This window comes from Diachasma alloeum, unplaced genomic scaffold (assembly GCF_001412515.2).
Source record: "Diachasma alloeum isolate Michigan unplaced genomic scaffold, Dall2.0 Dall_scaffold_00340, whole genome shotgun sequence".
In the NCBI taxonomy this organism is placed as follows: domain Eukaryota; kingdom Metazoa; phylum Arthropoda; class Insecta; order Hymenoptera; family Braconidae; genus Diachasma; species Diachasma alloeum.
The window spans coordinates 243,969-265,551 of record NW_021680479.1 but is presented as its reverse complement, the minus strand read 5'-3'; the positions used below and the strand labels follow the sequence as shown (position 1 = coordinate 265,551).

At 37.4% G+C, this 21,583-nt stretch overlaps 1 protein-coding gene across 3 annotated transcripts in view; it reads right to left on the bottom strand.

Moving 5' to 3' along the window:
* Positions 1–21,583, bottom strand: part of LOC107040724 (potassium voltage-gated channel protein Shab) — a 32,927-nt gene that overhangs the window by 10,588 nt on the left and 756 nt on the right. For 2 of the 3 annotated variants that reach the window (XM_015260930.1, XM_015260932.1), the window contains exons 2-4: positions 13,982–15,043; positions 7,874–8,720; positions 4,252–4,553 (exon numbers count right to left, since the gene is read on the bottom strand). In XM_015260930.1, coding sequence (XP_015116416.1) covers positions 4,252–4,553; positions 7,874–8,720; positions 13,982–14,830 — 1,998 coding nt within the window. In that variant the 5' untranslated portion in view covers positions 14,831–15,043. The remainder of the gene's footprint in view (positions 1–4,251; positions 4,554–7,873; positions 8,721–13,981; positions 15,044–21,583) is intronic. The other variant, XM_015260931.1, reaches the window with a different exon arrangement.

Below are 21,583 nucleotides of genomic sequence, written 5' to 3'. Positions count from 1 at the left end.
TCAACAACGAATTGTGCGACCCCCATCATATTCTGATAGAATCAAGAGGGTATTGTTATCAATTTTTTGAGCCATGACTAATTCCATTTTGATGACAATTTTTTCAGTGGTCGTTGAAAAATTGATTTTTGGAAAAATATCAATTTTTTTGAATCTGCATGAAAAATTGAATTTTAATTGGTGTCAATAAGTAGAACTTATTAAAGTGTAATATCTCTATATTATGAAAATTCAAATCGACTTCTGGTGATGAAAATTTGGTACTCGAAACTAGGACTTTATAATGAAGGGTCAGATTAAAGGTCACAAGGGTCATAATGAGGGTTACGAGGTCATGAGGGTCATGATAAGGGTCACGAGGGTCAGATTAAAGGTCAGAAGGATCAAGGTGGTCCAAATAAGGGTCCTGGAAGTCATATGAAACTATATGGGGGTCATATAAGGGTCATATGGGGGTCGTATAAGGGTTGGCGAGCGGATCGAGCACGGGGCGTAGCCCCCTAGTATTATAGAAATCCAAATCGACTTTTGGTGATGATAATTCGGTACTCGAAATTAAGACTTCAAAGTAAAGGGTCAGATTAAAGGTCGCAAGGGTCATAGTGAGGGTGACGAGTTCGCGAGGGTTATAATGAGGGTCTTAATAAGGGTCACGAGGGTCAGATTAAGGGTCAAGGTGGTCCAAATAAGGGTCATGGAAGTCATATGAAGCTGTATGGGGGTCACATTTGAGTCATATGGGGGTCATATAAGGGTCATATGGGGGTCGTATAAGGGTTGGCGAGCGGATCGAGCACGGGGCGTAGCCCCCTAGTATTATAAAAATCCAAATCGACTTTTGGTGATGATAATTCGGTACTCGAAATTAAGACTTCAAAGTAAAGGGTCAGATTAAAGGTCGCAAGGGTCATAATGAGGGTGACGAGTTCGCGAGGGTTATAATGAGGGTCTTAATAAGGGTCACGAGGGTCAGATTAAGGGTCAAGGTGGTCCAAATAAGGGTCATGGAAGTCATATGAAGCTGTATGGGGGTCACATTTGAGTCATATGGGGGTCATATAAGGGTCACATGGGGGGCGTATAAGGGTTGGCGAGCGGATCGAGCACGGGGCGTAGCCCCTTAGTATTATAAAAATCCAAATCGACTTCTGGTTATGAAAATTTAGTACTCGAAATTGAGACTTTAAAATGAAGGGTTAGATTAAGGGTCGCAAGGGTCAGAATAAGGGTCTAAATAAAAAACATATGGGTCATATGGAGCCATATAGGGGTCACGTGAGGGTCACATGGGGGTCATATGGGGGTTGGCGAACGGAGCGAACAGGGGGCGCAGCCCCCTATTCATGAAAAAATTTATAAAATTCGATTGATCCCTTTTAAGAAAATTTAGAAAAAAATGAAAATCCATCCACACATACAGACACCATCTGAAAATCGAATTCGCTCCACAATTACTTGACTTGTTCGGTAATTTTTCTCCAACTTTTTTCTGTGCTTTCCCCTATTCTCTCCTCGTTAAAACAAAAATTGAGTCAATTGACTGGAATTGTTTTCTCATTTTTGTCTACTGAGAATCGTTTATCCGTAACTATTATGAACATAATAGTCTTGCAATGCGAATGCATTTGTCATTGACTCACTTTACGGAAGCCTCTGACTTATAGCACTGAAAATAACTGGGCATTAAGCCCGTGAAAATGGCAAACTGTTTCACCTTAGTGTTGTATAATCGATGGAAAATTGTTGATTCATGGGTTTAAACATAGACACAAAGATTGTAAAAATGTATTTTAGCTTCAAACTCTATCGATTTGATCCACAAAGTTTCACCGAAAAACTGCTATTAAACTTTGGCCTCACTGATCCTAATCCAGTTAATCATAGCTGATATTACCAGTCACGTGAGGATATCGATTATTAAGTCCTTGAAATAAAAAAAAACATTCTGTCTGGAGTTACGTCTAAGAGTTTAGCACTTGTTCTTGGGGTTTGTGAGTTAGTAAACGTCAATCTAACTTTAAACTATTCACTTGTTTTTGAAGAAAATAAAAAGCACAAGTTTCGCTGCAAAGTGGCACATTCTTGAGACTTTTTAGGGACATGATAATCTAAGGCTGATTATATTGCTAACAAGCGCTTGGATAACGTCTGGTATTTTTTTAGAAAGAGAACAGGTTGCCATCCACAGCTGGAGAATATTTTAGGGAAATGGCTATTTCGTGATTTATTTTTCCATTTGATTATTTTTTGATGAATTGTAAAATGGACGAGTAGAAAAATTTGAAATTTCCCAATTAATTTACACTTTTCTCATCGTTTTTTCAAAATAAAAATAAATTATTATAAAAAAATTTTATGATTATTTTTGAATGAATATTAAATATAAAATGGATGAGTAAAAAAAATTTGGAAATTCCAAATCAATTCAGCTTTTATTATTATTTGTTAAAATAAAAATGAAGAGGCAATTGAAAATCTTTCAAATAGAATTGTTTAAATTTTTTAAATATTTCGTGAGCTTTTTTTAAAATGAAAATCGTTATTTCGTGTTTTATTTTTCCATTTGATTATGTTTTAATGAATTTTAAAAATCAAGAGGGAATTGAAAATCTTTCAAATGGAATTATTTAAACATTTTTGAATATTTCGTGTGTCATTTTTTATCACTGACTGAAATAATAAATTATATTTGAAACAGAAATGGCAATAATATTTTATCCAGCTCTGGAGGCTTCCTATGTATCTGATGACCACACTTTGTCGAGTGATGATACCATGAAACACTTTATCGTAGTGAATAATAGAATCTCGTGTTACGATGAGGGTCGACGATTCCTTTGAATATTCAGAGGAGTGACAGCTGTTCTTCTTCCAAACTATACCATACGTTCTTTACGAGATTATTTTCTCCCACTAGTTTATTTACCGACATGTTGGTCTATTCTCGTTGATTCGATTTTTGACGAGTCTGTCGGGCTCCTCAATTCAATGATTTTTTGGGTATGAGGTGTCATGATCTTAGCGTAAGCGATATGTATTAATTGCTGCACATCAGCTGAACATTCTAATGATGTTGTTGATTGTTGTTGATTAATTCTTTTTCATTAGTTGCGAAAATCTCAATTTTAATAAATCAAATTTCATTTTAACGCCTGAAAAAATTTCACTCTCTCGAGGTTCAGTTAGTGACGATTCAAAATTGTACGATTTTTTCTCTCAATTCAATTCAGTAGCGAAGCGGTAAAACAGTTTAAGGTATATCCCAACATAATACAATCCAAAAGTTAGTCCCCACGGATTTCTGGAAAAAATTCTCAATGACTGAAGGATATCCAAGTGCTTTAGCCATTTTTTCTCCAGAAAAACTTTTCTAAAAAACTTACTAAAGTAGTAGTCGACTATCAGAGCTTCCATTGAAGTCCCATTTGACCTTCAATCTGTCCCAAATCGTAACAAATTCATTCATATTCAGAATTTTACCGGAAATCGGTTTCATACCTAAAAAAATAGTTTTCGAACAACGAATGTTAAAAAAAATAATATAAATAATGATAAATAATTTTCATTTTTAAGTGCAAAATGTAGTTGGAGTGACGCTCAATATTCATGATTTTTTTCAAATTTTTTTCACGCAATTGGCAAAACATGAGGACAATCGTAAGAACAACCTGCTTCCTCGGGATATACCTTAACCGACTGCAGCGTCTCACGGTACCCCACTTCTCGCCGTTTGCAGTGGTGTGCGTGCGCCAGCGTGCTTCTCTTACGGCGCACTAATCTCGGACGGACCCCCCCACTCCTCTCACACCGAGACAACTCGAGACTTACGGGAAGCAATGGGTTAAGTCGATGTTGACTATTCGCCAGTTTTCAATGAATATTTCGGAATCTAAGGGAGACAGCGAAATTTTTGTCATGACCTTTTTTGTAGCCCTCTATTCGCTCTACAAAAAAGGTCATTACAAAAATTTAGTTATCTCCCTTGGATTCGGAGATATTCCTCAATAATTCAGCTGAGTCTTAAATCGACTTAAATCGTTCTACCGCTTCACTACTGAATTGAACAATTTCTGTTCAGAACAATTTCTGTGCATTTTTATGTACGAAAAATCGCAACCAATGAGAATGTTTCGCTCCCCCCAAATGATTCGAGATGAAGCAGCAAAAAATCATTCAAATTCCGCAAAAAAAATTCAAAAAATGAAAAATATCAAAAAATTTTAACAAGAAAAAAGTTGAATAGAAACTTACACTAGGCGTTGTATTCCCATGATTAGAGTGCTGGGCTGGCAAATCATCCTGATAATAATCATCATCATTCTGACTCCCGGGTATATTCTGCGCGAAATCAAGCAATCGGCGACTGGGACTGTCCGGAGTTGTTGGCAGATCATTCGGTATCGCTGGAAAACACGATGAGGCACTTCTACGTGTACGTGACATACTGTAATGCTCGTAGTTACGATAACATCCAGCACCAGTTTGTGCTGGACCCCTTTCACATGCTGATTCACCCTCTGTACTGTTGCCATCGGCACCAGACATGTTGTGACCTTGAAAATGTCAGTTAAAGAAAGGAAAATAACGAAAGAAAATGATAAATTTATAATGAAGTTTCTGGAAATAATAGTCGTAAGTGAATTGAAATGATTAACATAGAGGTACGAACGTATGGAATCAATAGACAAAAATAAAGGAAAGAGAAGAATGCGTGATGAATTTGTGAAGTGCATGATTATATGAATTACTATTTTTAATTAATTATATTTATTTGCGGTGACACGGCTGTAGTTTTATTGATGTGGGGTATTTTGGGAGAAAGTCTTTATGCCACTGCGCCATCTATCGGAATTCTAGATAATTCAACATTTTTCTAGAAAACTCGAGCAAATTTTCCGGTTTTACAAAAAATCCTTGGGGTTTTTCCAAAATAATATTTGGAAAAGGTCTCTATGGCAAAGTGCCATCTATCGGAATTCTAAATGATTCTAAATTTTTCTAGAAAATTCGAGAAATTTTTTTCGTTTTATACAAATTTCTTTAGTTTTTTTCCAAATAATCTTGGGAAGAAATCGTTATGCCGCAGCGCCATCTATGAGATGGTAATGTGTCCCACGACTGATGCTCTTCGTTTGGGGGTATTGAAGAGGGTGCTTTTTGAGTTTGCCCACGTAGATATCCCGGGGACAATACAGAACGTAAATATACCTGTTCAGTCTCGCATAGATGAAACTGTCGGAACTAAAAATGTAAGATAAACTAAAATATTCTACGTACAAATAACCGTTTCTCGTCCAGCCAAAATTCCGTTCTCAAGGTCATAAATTACCCCATCCTTAGAATTCCAGCCGAAAAGAGAAAAAATTAGGAACTCTCCACTCTGAGAAATACCAGAAATCTCGTACAAGTCATAAAACCCAAGCGCACGGAGGGACCTTTCATACCCTTTTATCGCTACTCTTGGGACTACTTTCTCCGAGGGCCCCAAACTCATGATGAGGCTGCTTCACAGACCTTCATGCCCTCCCTAGAAATTCACCAATTAGAAAACTGAGAGAAAATTTCTGCAAAATCATTTGTCCTCTGTAACCCTCACTCTCAAAATTTGTATTTCAAACACCCCTTTTTCCTCACTTACTTCAGAACGACAGAAAATTTAGTTAATTAGCTTCACGACATCGCAGATAAGACACTATTCTCTATACTCTGACGAAATCAAATCTTCACACCAAATATCCGTAATTTAGTTCAGTATTTTAGTGATTTGTGTAATCAAAACTGTTTTCAAAAACTTTATTAGTGTTATATAATCCTTACCGCAGTGTACAAATAATTTTAAACTTGTGTAATTAATGTATTCAAACTTTACCTAGTGTATGTGAATTGTATTTTTCATCTCATCGCATCTACCTCAATCTACCCAAGACATTTTCATCACGCTATGACGAAAAGTGGACTTTTAGGCACGCGGAGCGTGCCACATTGTGATGAAAAATATTGTTCGTAACTCGTGAAAAAATGTTTTTTAGCTCGTGGGATTATATCACTCGCCTTCGGCTCGTGATATAAACCCCCCATTCGCCAAAAAACACTTTTTTGCACTCGTTACGAAATATACTATTTCGTACTAGGGGGCTTCGCCCCCTGCTCGCTCCGATCGCCAACCCGGGGGGGGGGCTTTGCCCCCCCACTCGCTTCGCTCGTTCCCCCCCCCCGTCCGTGTGACCGCAGCAGTGTGACCGTACCCATAAACATCTTCCATATGAGCACCCCCTCATATAGACATCTCTTATAAATACACGCACCTCCTCCTATAGACACCCAGCGCCCCCTGAACTTGAGTGTCCCCTAAATTTTTCGCCTTATTTTTTTATTTATATAGAGAGATATAGAGAGATTACTCCCCGCTAGTGCCCAGTACGTAAGTTCGTGTCGCCGTACTGAGATCAGTATATCTGGGATTTACAACCCCAGAGAAGAGGCTCACAAATAAAAAGCCACACGCAAATACTGTCTTTTATTGAGGAACTTCCCACCAGTGATAGGCATATCAATCAATCATAATTACCGTTAAATTGTGACGTTGTCAATTTTCAACATAAATCTTAAAAATTTTAAATATTAAAGTGACCATCAATTTCTACATTTAAATTTCTAAATATTCAATCAACCATTAATTTAGGTAGGAAGACTGACGATTATTTGGATAATCGGAAATCAAGTACCCCAAGTTAGAATTAGCTTGTTAACTAAAAATAACATTTCAGTATATCAAATATTTCATTCGCCATCAATCGAAAAATTTATCTAATAAATTCCATAATATTTTAAATTTGTTAAATATAGTTAAACTCTGAACAATATAAGGAGATAATCCTTTAAATATTGTCAAAATCTAATATTATTGCCTATCCCTGCTTTCCCCCTCAAAAAGCACCCTCTTCAATACCCTCGAAAGAAAACTATCGCTCATGCACGGGGAGAAATTTTTGATAAAAATTATCCTACCGTTCTATAAAAGTGTATCATGAGTCATCGTTTCCTCATTTCTATCCCGAAATTTAGTAAAAATTAATATATGATGATCAAAGTTTATTCTACGTTTGAGAAATTTTATCCTGACGCATAACAAATTTTACCCTTCCAGTCCAATAATTTTTATGTAGATAACAACGAAAATTCTAGAACGGTTGGTAAATTGTACCCTACCGGTACATTAAGGATGTTCGACACCCTTTTAGCCAAAATTGACGTTGTTTTCATTTTTCTGGCAAATTCTCGATGGGAGTGACGTGAAAAAGTATAACGATTTTGTGGTTTGTCATTCTTTAATGGCTCACGAAGTTGCGTAGTGGTGCGATAATTTTCATGCGATTTTTCTACAGTTTTGTGATTCTTTTTAAAAGTTTAGAGAAAACGCAGAAAAATGTTCGCACCACCTTAACATTTCGTCAGTCATTAAATAATGACAAAACGCAAAAACGTTATATTTTTTCACGTCAATTCCATCATAAGTTTGCCAGAAAAATTTAAAAAACGTGAATTTTGGCAGAAAGGATGTAGAACATCCTTAATTTTTACTCTGCCGGCACAGTAATTTTTATTTTTATCAGAATAAAATTTCTCTAACGTAGAATAAAATTTGATCATCATATATTAATTTTTACTAAATTTCGGGATAGAAATGANTGAGGAACCGATGACTCATGATACACTTTTATAGAACGGTAGGATAATTTTTATCAAAAATTTCCCTCCGTGTGGGACCGTGCATTGCAGAAAATTCGCAATTTTTCATTCACGAAAAACAGCAAATGAAACAACATCAAACACTTCGATTAGTCTCCGATTGTTTCAGTTCCTACATCCTTACCAGTGTCAACGATGACATCGATGAGATCCATACTCTTGGCAAATGCATCCCTCAGATTGATATGATGAAATGAAACAATGCTCCCCTCCCTCTTAGCCCTCTCAAGTGCCTCGCGCCTCTTGAGTGCCTTCTCCCGTCTCATCTGATTCTTGTAGAACTCGGCAAAATTATTGACGATAATGGGAATAGGCAACGCAATTACCAGGACACCACAAATACAACAAACACTTCCAATCACTTTTCCAAGAGGTGTCGTAGGATAAATGTCTCCGTAACCTACTGTCGTCATGGTGATTCCAGCCCACCAAAACGTCTCCGGAATGCTTATAAATTTGGTCCCGGGCTCCTCTTTTTCCGCAAAGTATGCAAGGCTCGAGAATATAAGTACTCCCATTGCCAGAAAGAGCATCAACAGCCCGAGCTCTTTGTATGAATTTCTCAGTGTAAATCCAAGGCTCTGCAGCCCAGTCGAGTGACGGGCTAATTTCAATATTCTCAGTATACGCATTATACGAAATATCTGTACAACGCGTCGTACATCTTGAAATTGATCAGTTGCATTTTTGTTTGTTTCAACGAGAAACAGTGATACATAGTACGGTAATATTGCTAATAAATCAATGACATTTAAACTCCCTTTGAAGAATTTCCATTTGTCCGGCGATGCACTGAATCTAAGTACATACTCGAGGGTAAACCATGTTATGCATATTGCCTCCACCATGGCTAGTTGTGGATTATCTTGGAAATTTCCTCTCTCATCGTTCACTTGCATACTAGGAATGGTGTTGAGTGTTAGTGCAATCGTTGATAGCACAATAAACAGTATCGATATCACAGCTATCACCTGTAATTTTACATCAACACCAATTTCATTACCTTCGTCTCTTTCATTTTATTTTTCATTTCCGTTATTTTTCGCGGTAAACATCGATACACCATCTCTTTGCTTATTGCCTCGGGGGGCTTTTTTTGTCGCCTGGCATACTTTGGAGGACCAAATTTCTTTCAGCCTTCGCATCGGGATTTATCATCCCTCTAGAACGTAGTATTTTTTCTACGATCACCTCCTCCTTTCTTAGAGACTAATCTGCCATTTTGTCATTGCGTTAGTGCACTTCGGAGAGCGTTACGTTTCTGTATATTACCATAACGCCTCAAGCTCGAAATTTTTAGCGGCTAATATTGTCATCTTGAATTTTTTTTCGGGGGAATTTTTATTTCTTTGCTGCATAACAGAAATTATGCGTGACCTTAGCAGACATAGAAGCGTTATAAGCAATACACAGCCCATCCAGAGTTATTCATATTCATAATTTTTGGTTTTTGGTACGAGGGATCAAGCATATTTATGTACAGATTCGGTAAGCGGATATTCAGACGAAAATGAGAGGAAGTAAGTTTATGGAAATAAATTGTAAGCGGAAAATCGTGAAGTCTTCTTCATCGTCAATGAATAATATTGGAGGTACGAAACGACTCTTGCCGAAGCCCTCTGAACTGTTTAAGGTATTTATGGCGGGGCGGGCGTGGGGGAGGCGAGATCGGGGGGACCAATCGCTGAACAAAAAAAACGACATTTCAAGTACAAATTTTGAATCTATTTCGAACGTTTTTCGGGCTTTTTAATAAATTTCCTACATATTTCAGAGCTTTTTTAGTTTTCTAGCTTGTCTTTTGGATAATTGGAAAATAATTAATTGGGTGGAAAAGTGATAGCGTCGGGCCGTTCGCGGTACTAGTTGGCAGCACTGATGCACTCAGCTGCACGGAGAGAGATTTTCTAGAAAAATTCTAATACGAGTACTGGAAAAAATTACAATCCGCTGGCTGTGAAAAATTCACGTTTTCCCCAATAAAATTTCTAGTGCCGGCACTGGAACTTTTTCCTGGCCGTCACTTTGCGCCTCTTTTCCCGTGCTGGCACTAGAATTAAAAAAAAAATTCTTCGTGTGTTCACGTATGAAAAAATTCAATAGGAAACCTAGCGAATTCGCTAGAAAATTCTATTCGAATTCTATTGAAAAATTCTATTAATTTTTTTCGCTGATTTTACTGGATATTCGATAAGAAAAAATCAATACATTTCGAATTTCTGTTTGAATTTTTCCCTTGAGATTTTTTTTATACGAATGCTTGGGCATCAATTTTATAAGTTGTTTCCACTCGGATTGTGCAATGCAAAATAAAACAAACTCCAGCGGAAAAAACTTGGGAAATTTGTGCCCAATCATTCTAATAGAAAAATCTCGAGAGAAAAATTCGAACAGAAATTCATAATATGTCGACTTTTTCCTATCAATTTTTTCTATCTCTGCGTAAGGAATTGTTTATAACATCATAACTCGATAAATATTGGTTGTATCAGAAAAATTATGAAGCACTTCTTCATGGCCAAAGTGTGATAGATTTATGTAATAATTTTATTTGAGAAAGTCCAATTTACAATACGTTCGTTAATAAACAAATTAGAAAGTTGATAAAAAAACATGTTTGCAGGTCTCAAAAATTCCGAAAAAAAATGTGTTATCGAGTGCATATGAGAGAATTCACTGAATTCACTACAGAGCTTCTAATTAATTCTCCTAGGCCACTTGAATTTTTTTTATATTCCTCCATGAAAATTAAAAAAAAAATCAGGAAAATGGTAATTTTTTAAATTCTATTAAAATTTTTTTTTCCGAATTTCCATAAGAGCCCATGTTACATTGCACTTTTTAGAGAAATTTCTGTTTCGCCCATTCTCCCAGCCTATCTGGGATTTTGAAAAAAAATCAAAGAATGTATTAAAAAAAATTATCAATTTCTTCACTTTTTTTTACCACGCCATAAATACCTTAATGTCTCCGATCAGACGCTCCCATACTCATCAGGCATTCTCATTCATAAAAATTCTGAATGTTCATTTGACGATATTTTTTACGCCAGAGGCTGTAAACCCTCGTGAGTGAGGGTTTAACATCCCCGAGCGTATAAATATATCGTTTATATGAACATCAGAACACCATTCGCACGATTATTTCTCAGGCTCTTTAATTCGACTAATTTAATTTCGTTAATTCCATACGAAAATTGACACTCAACGATATTACGATTTTAATCGAATAAACTCCATGAATTTAAGTTAGTATTTTGTTAATTAAGTAGTGAAGAGATAAACCCGTTTGAATCGATTTTGACTGTTGGCCACGTTTCGTTGAATATCTCGAAATCTAAGGGAGACAGCAAAATTTTCATCCCAACCTTTTTTGTAGCTCTCAATTCGCTCTACAAAAAAGGTCATGACAAAAATTTTGCTATCTCCCTTAGATTCGGAGATATCCCTCGAAAACTCAGCTAGTGCCAAACCGACTTGAAAGGTTTTATGGCTTCGCTACTGAATTTAGTTTCAGGAGTCGAAGGAAGTTAATAGCACAGCCATGGCAATATCTAGTCTTCAATCTGACGAGTGTCGACGGTACATGAAGAGCAGATTAACGAGCCTAGACAGACCCACACCGATAATGTCCCCTCAAGACCCCGTTCCAGGGAATTTCAAGCAATCGTGTGGTAATTCAAACGAAAAAAAAAATCCACGCGATTAAGAGCACCTCATCAGCACTCGAAAAAGCAGAACAAAGATAATCATAATTGGATTACCCCCACGCGATTACTTGGACTCGGGGGTAGGGAGCGGTGTCGAGAGAAAGGACGCACGTGATACCTGGTAATTGCATATGAACCCTCCCATTATCACCAATTACATTGAAACAACGACGACAATTTATTTATCAAAACAATGAATATTCTCTTGTTCATTTACGATAAAGCTGTTGAATAAACAATTAATAATTCTGGTACTCGGCACCTAGAAATCAAATGACAACATTACATGGGACTACGGTTAAGACAATATTGATCTGTGTTGCTTCCACGAGTTTAAGTATTCCCCTGATATTTTACCAAAGCACCATTGACACATGAATGACAGAAAAAATAATCGATACATTATGCAGTGTGCAGTGTGTGTAGCATATTTGGCGCGCAATATAGATTTAAATGAAAAGAAATAATATCGTGAAAGCTGCGGAAAAAATACATATTCAAGCGGAAATTTTAAAAGACTAACAATTGACTCTTCAATCGTCAATAGCTTCGCACCCAACGATGCGATTTCGACGAGTCGGAGTTTGTTTCAAAGCTCGGAAAGATTTCTTGAAAATGAGCCGAAATTCGGGAGAATCGACTCTGCCGGTCGCGAGATATTGACGATTGAAGGCGGCTCTCATTCTCTGGTGCTTCCTCTCGTATTGAGGTGGGAATTGGTGAACGTATTTTGCATTTTGTAACGTCTTTTCTCGTGTAAATATAGAATTTAACAACCTTTGTGTAAGTAAACTATAAAAATTTGGGATGTCTGGTTTTCCAGCGTTACCCACTATCAACTATTTATCGAGTTATTTAAAAAGTTTAATGCTCGTGTTTATAATTTTATGTAACGAGTGCGTGGTGTGTTATATATTCAATGAAATGAGGTAGATTGTTGTTTACATTCAGAGATGGTATATACTATCACTAGAAGCTGACAAATACGTACCGAGTATTTTATTATTTCAAGGAGATGGTGCGAAATTTTTGACTTTCGAGTGGACTAAGAGAAAGAATTTGCTCTGCCAAATTTATTTGAGGGAAATTAAATTTAATAGCTTTCACAAAAATTAAATTCCCCATTTGATCTGGGAGAACTCCATAGGTTTATACCATAGAAAGAATACATTGACGAGGAGAGAATATTGTTTTCCCAAAAAAATTGTCCCCTCGAAATTATTTAGTTTTGCCAACAACACAGTTTTCGGCGAGAAAATTGTAGTTTCCTCTTGAAATTATCATTTGTTCCATGGAAATTATAAGCGTTTATTGGCCAAAGATATACACTACTCAATAACATTCACTCGATAAAACCGGAGCCTCATATAATTCTCTGTAGAACGAATGTATTCACCCGAAGACCTATAAATGTCTCCCGAGAACAATTACTACTACGAAAATTATCCTGTTTTGGTGGAAACTTTCTTTTTTGTCCACAAGTAAATTGATTGAACACGACAAAAGATCTCTTCAGGGGAACATATAATTTTCCGGCAGAAGATAGAAGGAAATTTAATATCTTTCACAAAAATTAAATTTTTGTCGTGATTATCAGAAATATCCCTAGAAGAATTCGAACTGCTGGCATGAAAAAATATACTCTATTGTACGACAATCATTTGATCTGAGAGAACTCCATAGGTTTATACCACAGAAAGAATACATTGACGAGGAGAGAATATTTTTTTCCCAAAAAAATTGTCCCCTCGAAATTATTTAGTTTAGCCAACAACACAGTTTTCGGCGAGAAAATTGTAGTTTCCTCTTGAAATTATCATTTGTTCCATGGAAATTATAAGTGTTTATTGGTCAAAGATATACACTACTCAATAACATTCACTCGATAAAACCGGAGCCTCATATAATTCTCTGTAGAACGAATGTATTCACCCGAAGACCTATAAATGTCTCCCGAGAACAATTACTACTACGAAAATTATCCTGTTTTGGTGGAAACTTTCTTTTTTGTCCACAAGTAAATTGATTGAACACGACAAAAGATCTCTTCAGGGGAACATATAATTTTCCGGCAGAAGATAGAAGGAAATTTAATATCTTTCACAAAAATTAAATTTTTGTCGTGATTATCAGAAATATCCCTAGAAGAATTCGAACTGCTGGCATGAAAAAATATACTCTATTGTACGACAATCATTTGATCTGAGAGAACTCCATAGGTTTATACCACAGAAAGAATACATTGACGAGGAGAGAATATTGTTTTCCCAAAAAAATTGTCCCCTCGAAATTATTTAGTTTTGCCAACAACACAGTTTTCGGCGAGAAAATTGTAGTTTCCTCTTGAAATTATCATTTGTTCCACGGAAATTGTGTTCATTGGACAAAGAGAGAACTCCATAGTACCGGGAAACATAATTTTTCGGCAGAACGAATTTTCCTCTCAGCGTGACTAAAAACCGGCGTGCTGTGTACCATCTTCTTAAAACCACATGGCAATACGAGACTGAGGTGTCGACTTACCCTGGCAGCGATGGACGTTGTTGGTTTTTCAAGCAAGTCCCACAGCCACTTTTGATATTGCGCACACTTTCCGTCTCCGAATTCCTCCTCCTCTCTTTGCCGCAATGACTCAGCCTCCTTCCGCATCTCCTCATGGACATGTTCCTTTCTCTGATGATACTTGTGCTGACAACAACTCTCTAAGTACAATTCATCTACACCCCAGTATTCCAAATCATCGCTAAATGCCAATACACACATTTCATCGACCAAATGTAATTTACCAGTACGATAGAAATTTAATATTGAGCTGAATGATTTGGGATGACGATCGAAAAAATATTCATTATCAATAAGTGAATAATCATCGCACAATTCGGTTATAGCCTCGTGTGTATTGCAATCACGTAAACGTCCTAATCGCGTGTGTGGTAATCTCTCAAGTGTACGCCATAATACTTCGTGCTTAACACCACCAACATTTATTGATACACGTCTATTGAGTGCCTTTGATCGCATGATCATGAAAGGCTCGGGGGGTAGTGAGGTCATGGATCGGGAGTAAGTCCGTTGCTGCATCTGAAGAGGAAGAGGAAGTGGCGGTGCCGGTGGCGGTGGTAATGGCGGTGGCAATGCTGGATTGACACCCGTGAATTGTGCATAACGTACTTCCTTATTCCAACCGACATTGCCCGATTGTACACCTGATGAAAGTTTAGGGGTTTGTTGCATCGTTGTATTGTTATCAATGTCATAGGGATCATTTGGCTGTACGAGGTAGGCACCTGAACACATTCCTGATACGAATCCATTGCCATTGCGATCCCCTTCCACTCCCGCTTCTTCCTCGTATCTTTTGTCGTTCAGCATCAGCTTCCTTTGACACACTTTGGGTAGTTGTGGCTTCTTGGAGGAGGGGGCTGGGGGATCGGTTCACGATGACTTCGGAATTATCTCTGTCAATAATTTTTTTTTTCTTTATTTTTGCCGTTACATTTAACGACAGCTGGAGTTTTCTGCTCATCCGTCGGCGCAGCACCTCTCTGCCACCGTCATTGATGTGGCTCGGAGCCACCTCATAATCTGTAAACAATTCGACATATTATTTTTGACGTGGATACGTCTAGGGTTTCAATTTGGCGGGGCTTTTTGGGCAACGATCCTTATGTGCAGCGCCATCTGTCGGAATTCTAGAAAATTCTAGACATTTCGAGGTAGTTCGAGAAGTTTTTTATTATCGTTATTTTACATCGCTTTGACCCGGTTAGCGTATGCTGCGATGATGATCAAGACTTTAAAAATGGTTAGATCTCACCATTCTACCCGGACGGGTTTTGACCTCGGAACCTTTCGCGTGTGAGGCAACGAACTTCCCTAGTGGAACATAAGGCGGAGGCGTAACATGCGTGATCAGAATTTCGGATTGGACCTGATCAGTTTCTGATCGAGACCTGAACAGAATTTCCACTCAGGTATGAGTCAATTTGAGAGTGAAATTGGTAAGTGTCCTGGTAGCTCAGATGGTAAGAGCACCCGACGCGACATTGAGAGGTCCCGGGTTCGATTCCCAGCTAGGAAGTTACTAATTTTTTCTCTCAAAAAAAATTAAATTTAATTAATGCCTAATGATGGTAAGCAGAGAAACCCTAGTGGAAGAACATAAGGCGGAGGCGTAACATGCCTGATCAGAATTTCGGATTGGACCTGACAGAATTTCCTTGATAATGCCTTTTTTTTCAGAGGTGATTTTTCAAAAATTTATTTAAAAAAAAGTACTAACTAGCAAATGTTTTTTATTAGCTCGCAATTTTCTTCAAAACTACTTCAATGAGGAAAAAAATAAAAATTTGGAATATCTATACATGAGGGGCTAATTGATCGGATCTCATCTCGCGCAACCAAGAATGAGCATGTGTAGCCGTGTACATATACGGCAATCAGCGTCACCTATTTGGGTTTGAGGGCGAAACTGAGGTGATGAGGTCGTGTATGTACACAACACATTCAAAGCAATAACTTACACATAGAGAAATGCGCTACAGACTAACAGGTGAAGTCAAGGTGTTACTCTAGAATGCCTCCTTAACCTTACTCTTGGAAGAGATCGTTGAGCGGTCCCCAAGGGTTCCGACCTTACTATTATTTACTCGTTAATGACATCACTAAGCGACCCTCGAGGGTTCCGACTTCACCTCGAAGCTATACAAACTTTTCCTAATCGCTCTACAATAGTGCTCCCTCTAACCAGAGGGTGAGCTCTACTGCAGTCCAGAATCATGCTAAGTAGACGAAGGGAACTAAGGATAACAGTCTTCTGTATTTGGCCAGCTAAGACTAAGGCATTCCGTTTGAAGGATTGCTTCATTCTCCCAAGAGAACCAATACTGAGTACATTTAACTTTACTTTAAGGGATAACAGAAGAATTATAGAAGAATTATTTTCAATTATTCATCACTGTGCAGGGGATACTCTTTTTTGTAAAAAAACGGAAACGTTTTTTATCATAAATCTATTCTCCCATGCTTGACTTAGGAATATCTTGAAAGAAATATTGATAGGATACGGTATATTGAATATTTAATTCGTAACAAATTTATATATCAAAAAAATATATTTATAGTAATGAGAAATAAATGAATGGCATCAAAATCATCAATATCATAGAGCCATTAATGTTCTGTTCGATGTATAAAAATAATCAATTGTTTCTTCTCATTGTTATTTTTATGTACGAACAATAGCACAGGTGGATGTAATTAATGGTAGAAAGATAATTGGTGCGTGTCATTAAATATCTAGTCAGAAGGTCGTGAGGGTTTTTCGGTGCAGCTTGGGGAATCCGTTTTCGAGCTAAAATTAACGTCAATCGATTTTACTCAGAGGAAATAACACCTTGAGCGATCGATTCCACTACGACTGTATTTTCCAATTTCACTCTACGACTTATTTTTCGATGCTTTGTTTACGCCTCAGTCGGAGGCTTCAATAATATTTAATGACGTTTGATCACGCATCCCTGAGTCACTGAGACACCGTCACTTTTAAATTGCAGTTACTGAATATTTTCCACGGCCTTGAGGCTCTCTGGGGTCTACACCTCACGTTTGTGAACATCTTGGTGGCAGCGTGACATTTCAGCCTAGCCTTCAGATATACCGATTTCCATCGCTATCATATTTTTTATCATCACTTTGGTAAATGCCAACAATCGGAGAAATGGCGTGTCCCCTTCGCCGGATACGCGATATTCGTCACACGTGTCCACGATCTTTTTCCCCGGCACTTATTAATAACGAAATATAACATGACACAGATAGAAAATCGTCCAAATTAATGTCTTTACCGTACAGTTTTTGTCGTCGATCCCCCGGCATTCGAAATCCTTTCTTTTTTTTATAGCATGTGATTTTGGCGTCGAATCAAGTGTCCGTAGATTTCGCGCTAGTAGAAAATCGTAAATTCTTTCAGTCATGTGATCGCCGAAATACCGAGAATCATTGATTTGAGTAAATGCGGATGGCGATGGGTGAATTACGGAAACGCGTCTTTCGTAAGGGTCATTGCATTTGTAACTTATCTGCAGCTACTCAAGGGCCTTGACTCAAGGCCATTGCGGCCGTGGACCGGCCCGAGGGATAATTTTATCATTCGCGTCGACGACCACTACATGGGAGTTCTCACGGGTCTCAGCGACAATAGCTCACACGCGTGTCCCGCCTATCGATACTCTCCACGAATAGTTTTTTTTTTATAAAACGAAATATTCCGTTGTTGACGAAATAGAGCGTTTTCCATCGTAAATATCTCACGATTGGCGGAATGTGATTTTCCGATTTGTTTTCTCATCTCAGATGTATTTTTGCCGACTTAAATGAGACCTGACTCATCCAAATCGTATTGTTTGGTCAGGAGATATTGAGAATTTAAGAAGATCTATTTTACTTCACCTTCACCTATTAAATTTCGGTGAAGGGAATATAAATAAGTGGCGCAATCCTGACGAAGTGCTAACGGATGGTCTAGTGTGGTGACCTTCGATTCGGGATTTCGAGGGTCTTCCATGGATCATTGTATTACTACATGAAGAAAAATGGGGATTCCACCGGGAGGGGCAGGGGAGAGGGATCAAGAGAAATAGGAATAATAAGGGAAATATAAATAAATGGCTAATGGGTTGATAAATAGATATATGTTACAATTTTATTAATATTTATACGGCAATAGACTTGGAATTAGAATTCAGTAGCGAAGTGGTAGAATGGTATAAGTCAATTTTGACTATTGACCAATTTTTCACGAATATCTCGGAATCTAAGGGAGATAGCAAAATTTTTGTTCTAACCTTTTTTGCAGAGCCGATTGCGAGCTACAACAAATGTAATTACGAAAATTTCACCATCTCCCTTAGATTCAGAAATATTCCTCAAAAACTCAACTGGGAGAGGAGTCGACTTAAACCGTTTTACCATTCCCAACCACGTCGAAGAAAGAAAAACACTCCTTAAAGCGATCAGCAAGAGCAACCCCAGACCACTGAATATTCAAGATATCCTAAAGTCCCTCAGAAGAAAAGACATTAAAACTATTTCCAAATTCTTCAAAAATTTTTCACTTCAAGTATGAAATGTTTTTAACAAAAACTCTAACTAATCAACTAACATTAAGAGACTATTACAATTTATATATTTTTTCATCACGCTGTGACGAAACGTGAACTTTTCGGCACGCTCCGCGTGCCTAAAAGTCCAATTTCCGCCACATTGTGATGAAAAATCTAGTTCGTAACTCGTGAAAAAATGTTTTTTAGCTCGTGGGATTATATCGCTCGCCTTCGGCTCGTGATATAAACCTCCCACTTGCCAAAAAACACTTTTTTGCACTCGTTACGAAATATACTATACTACTATGTAATGATAAATTGTAATACATTTATTGGTAGCTGAATGAGCCCGAAAGGGGTTCGGACGCTTAATAAAAAAAACATTTTACCACTTCGCTACTGAATTGGTGTTTAATAGTACTTCATAGAAATATATTTTTTGTTTTGTATCTACAGAATAAATGAATGCCCTGATGAAGAACTCGTGTAAGAATTGTTTTTCTCTCTCGAATCTTTCCTTCTCCAATTCTAATTAAAATTGCTGTTAAGACCGTTAATGGCCGAGGAAGTGGGATTTTTTTGAAGATAAATAAATGGCGCAATCCTGAAAAATTGCTAACGGATCTAGTGTTGACCTTCGATCCGGGATTTCGCGGGTCTTCCATGGATCCTCCACAAAGCGAAACGGTGATTCCACCGGGAGGGGCAGGGGAGAGGGAGTGGGATCAAGGGAAATAGGAATAATAAGGGGAATATAAATAAATGGCTAACGGGTTGATAAATAGGTATGTTTTACAATTTTATTAATATTTATACTGCAATAGATTTGGAAATAGAATTAGTGTTTAATAGTACTTCATGAAAAAATATTTTTTGTTTTGTATCTACACTCTAAAAAAAGATTACTTCTGATAAGTAGGAAAACTACTTGTATTCAGTACCGAGGCGTTTCTGGAGAAAAGCTAATTTTTTTACTTGATCCAAGTCGAAAATCGACTGAATACAAGTTTTATGCTCCAAGTACAATTAGCACTGGTGACAAGTACCAACTGTACTCATCATCAGTACTGAAAGTACTTGTACTGAGTACCGAGCTGTACTTCTCAAAAGTAGAAAAAATACTTGAGACAAGTAGTAATAGTACTCAAATCCAGTACCAATGGATTTTCGCGGAATATTACAGTAAGATTCATCATACAATGGAGATCGTTGAAAAACGAAGAATTAATGCAAATAAAATTATTGTTTATTGTTCGTTTGCCCCTCAAATGCTTGAAAATTGAAATGTACTGGACTACAGTCCAGTGTAATAAATTCTCGAGCTACAGAGATTTTTTTTTCAAAATTTTTCAAAAGATGTGTAGAATAACAATTACCAATTAAGTTTTCCAAATTTAATTTCCAAATAGTCCTTTTTTTTAATAACAAAAAAGGTAATATTCATGCGAAATAGCCAGCAAAATGATTCTCAAAATAATTGTTATATTTTATATTGAACAAAAAAATTGAAGTATTAATCTTTTGAGCTATCTTGTGTGAAAATTGCAATTTCATTATGCGACAAAGAATGAAATTGCCTATTTAGAAGTCGAATTTTGAAAAAAAGTAGCTCGTAACCGTTATTCTAGACATCTTTTGAAAAATTTACAAAAGGAAACCCCTGTAGCTCAAAAATTGAGTACACTGTGCTATTTTTCTTCATTTTCAAGGTCTTGGGGGCAAATAAACAATAAATAATCGTTTTTTTTCCCACTTATTCTTCGTCTTTCAACATATATAAATAATCAATCATCAATGTGTGATAAATCTTACTGCAATATCTCGCGATTTTTAAACTCATCGTAACCTCCCCTCGATGAAATTTGGTCATTGTCATCTGAGAATGATAATGATAATGATAATGAGAACGATAATGAGAATGATAATTAATGATATGAAATTCCCCAACAAAATAACCAACCAAAAGTACTGGAATCAAGTCATAAAAGTACTCGCGAGAAGTAGAAAAATTACTTGCTCCAAGCATTAAAAGTACTTGTGAGAAGTAAGAAAAATGCTGACAGGAAGTAATAAAAGTACTTCCTCCTAGTACTTTTCCTACTTGCTTAGCAAATATTGTACTTCACCCAAGGACATGAAAAGTACTTGGGACAAGTAGTTTCCCAAATTTTCACAAGAAAACTTCTCCCAAGTAGAATTCAGTACTGGTGAGTAGTAACTTTTTTTTAGAGTGTACAGAATAAATGAATGCCCTGATGAAGAACTCGTGTAAGAATTGTTTTTCTCTCTCGATTCTTTCCTCCTCCAATTCTAATTAAAATTGCTGTTAAGACCGTTAATGGCCGAGGAAGTGGGAGTTTTCTGAAGATAAATAAATGGCGCAATCCTGAAAAATTGCTAACGGATCTAGTGTTGACCTTCGATCCGGGATTTCGCGGGTCTTCCATGGATCCTCGACAAAGCGAAACGGTGATTCCACCGGGAGGGGCAGGGGAGAGGGAGAGGGATCAAGGGAAATAGGAATAACGTTTGCGTGCGGCTGAGGGGTGGCGTTCTACTGGCCTAAATAAACTGGGTTCAACGATTCGACCCCCGCAAGGCCGCGCCACACGCCTAGATGTCTATACTTTGGGGTTTTTCTGCCCTACATATCGCCAATAATCATTAAAACTCGAAATTCACCCTTCGGAAATCACTCAGACCCGCCGATTTATCGGTGAGAGACCACTGGAGAGAGAGTATTGGCACTTGAAGTGCATGAGAACAATTTTATCGATCGGAATCGCTTAGCTCCTCGTGTTTAAACTCATCTGGGGTAATTTTATTTGACCTCCCATGGGAGTGTCAACTGTCAAGGACGCGGGAAACACCACAAAACTGGCGATTGCCATCGCAATTGCAAAATCGATTTGACATTATTCAAAATAACTGCAAAAGCACTCGGTAAAATTGAAATAAACATTTCAGATGAAAGCGCCTGGTCTTCCCGGGGAATTGATAATTCATTCACCCCCCCCCCCCC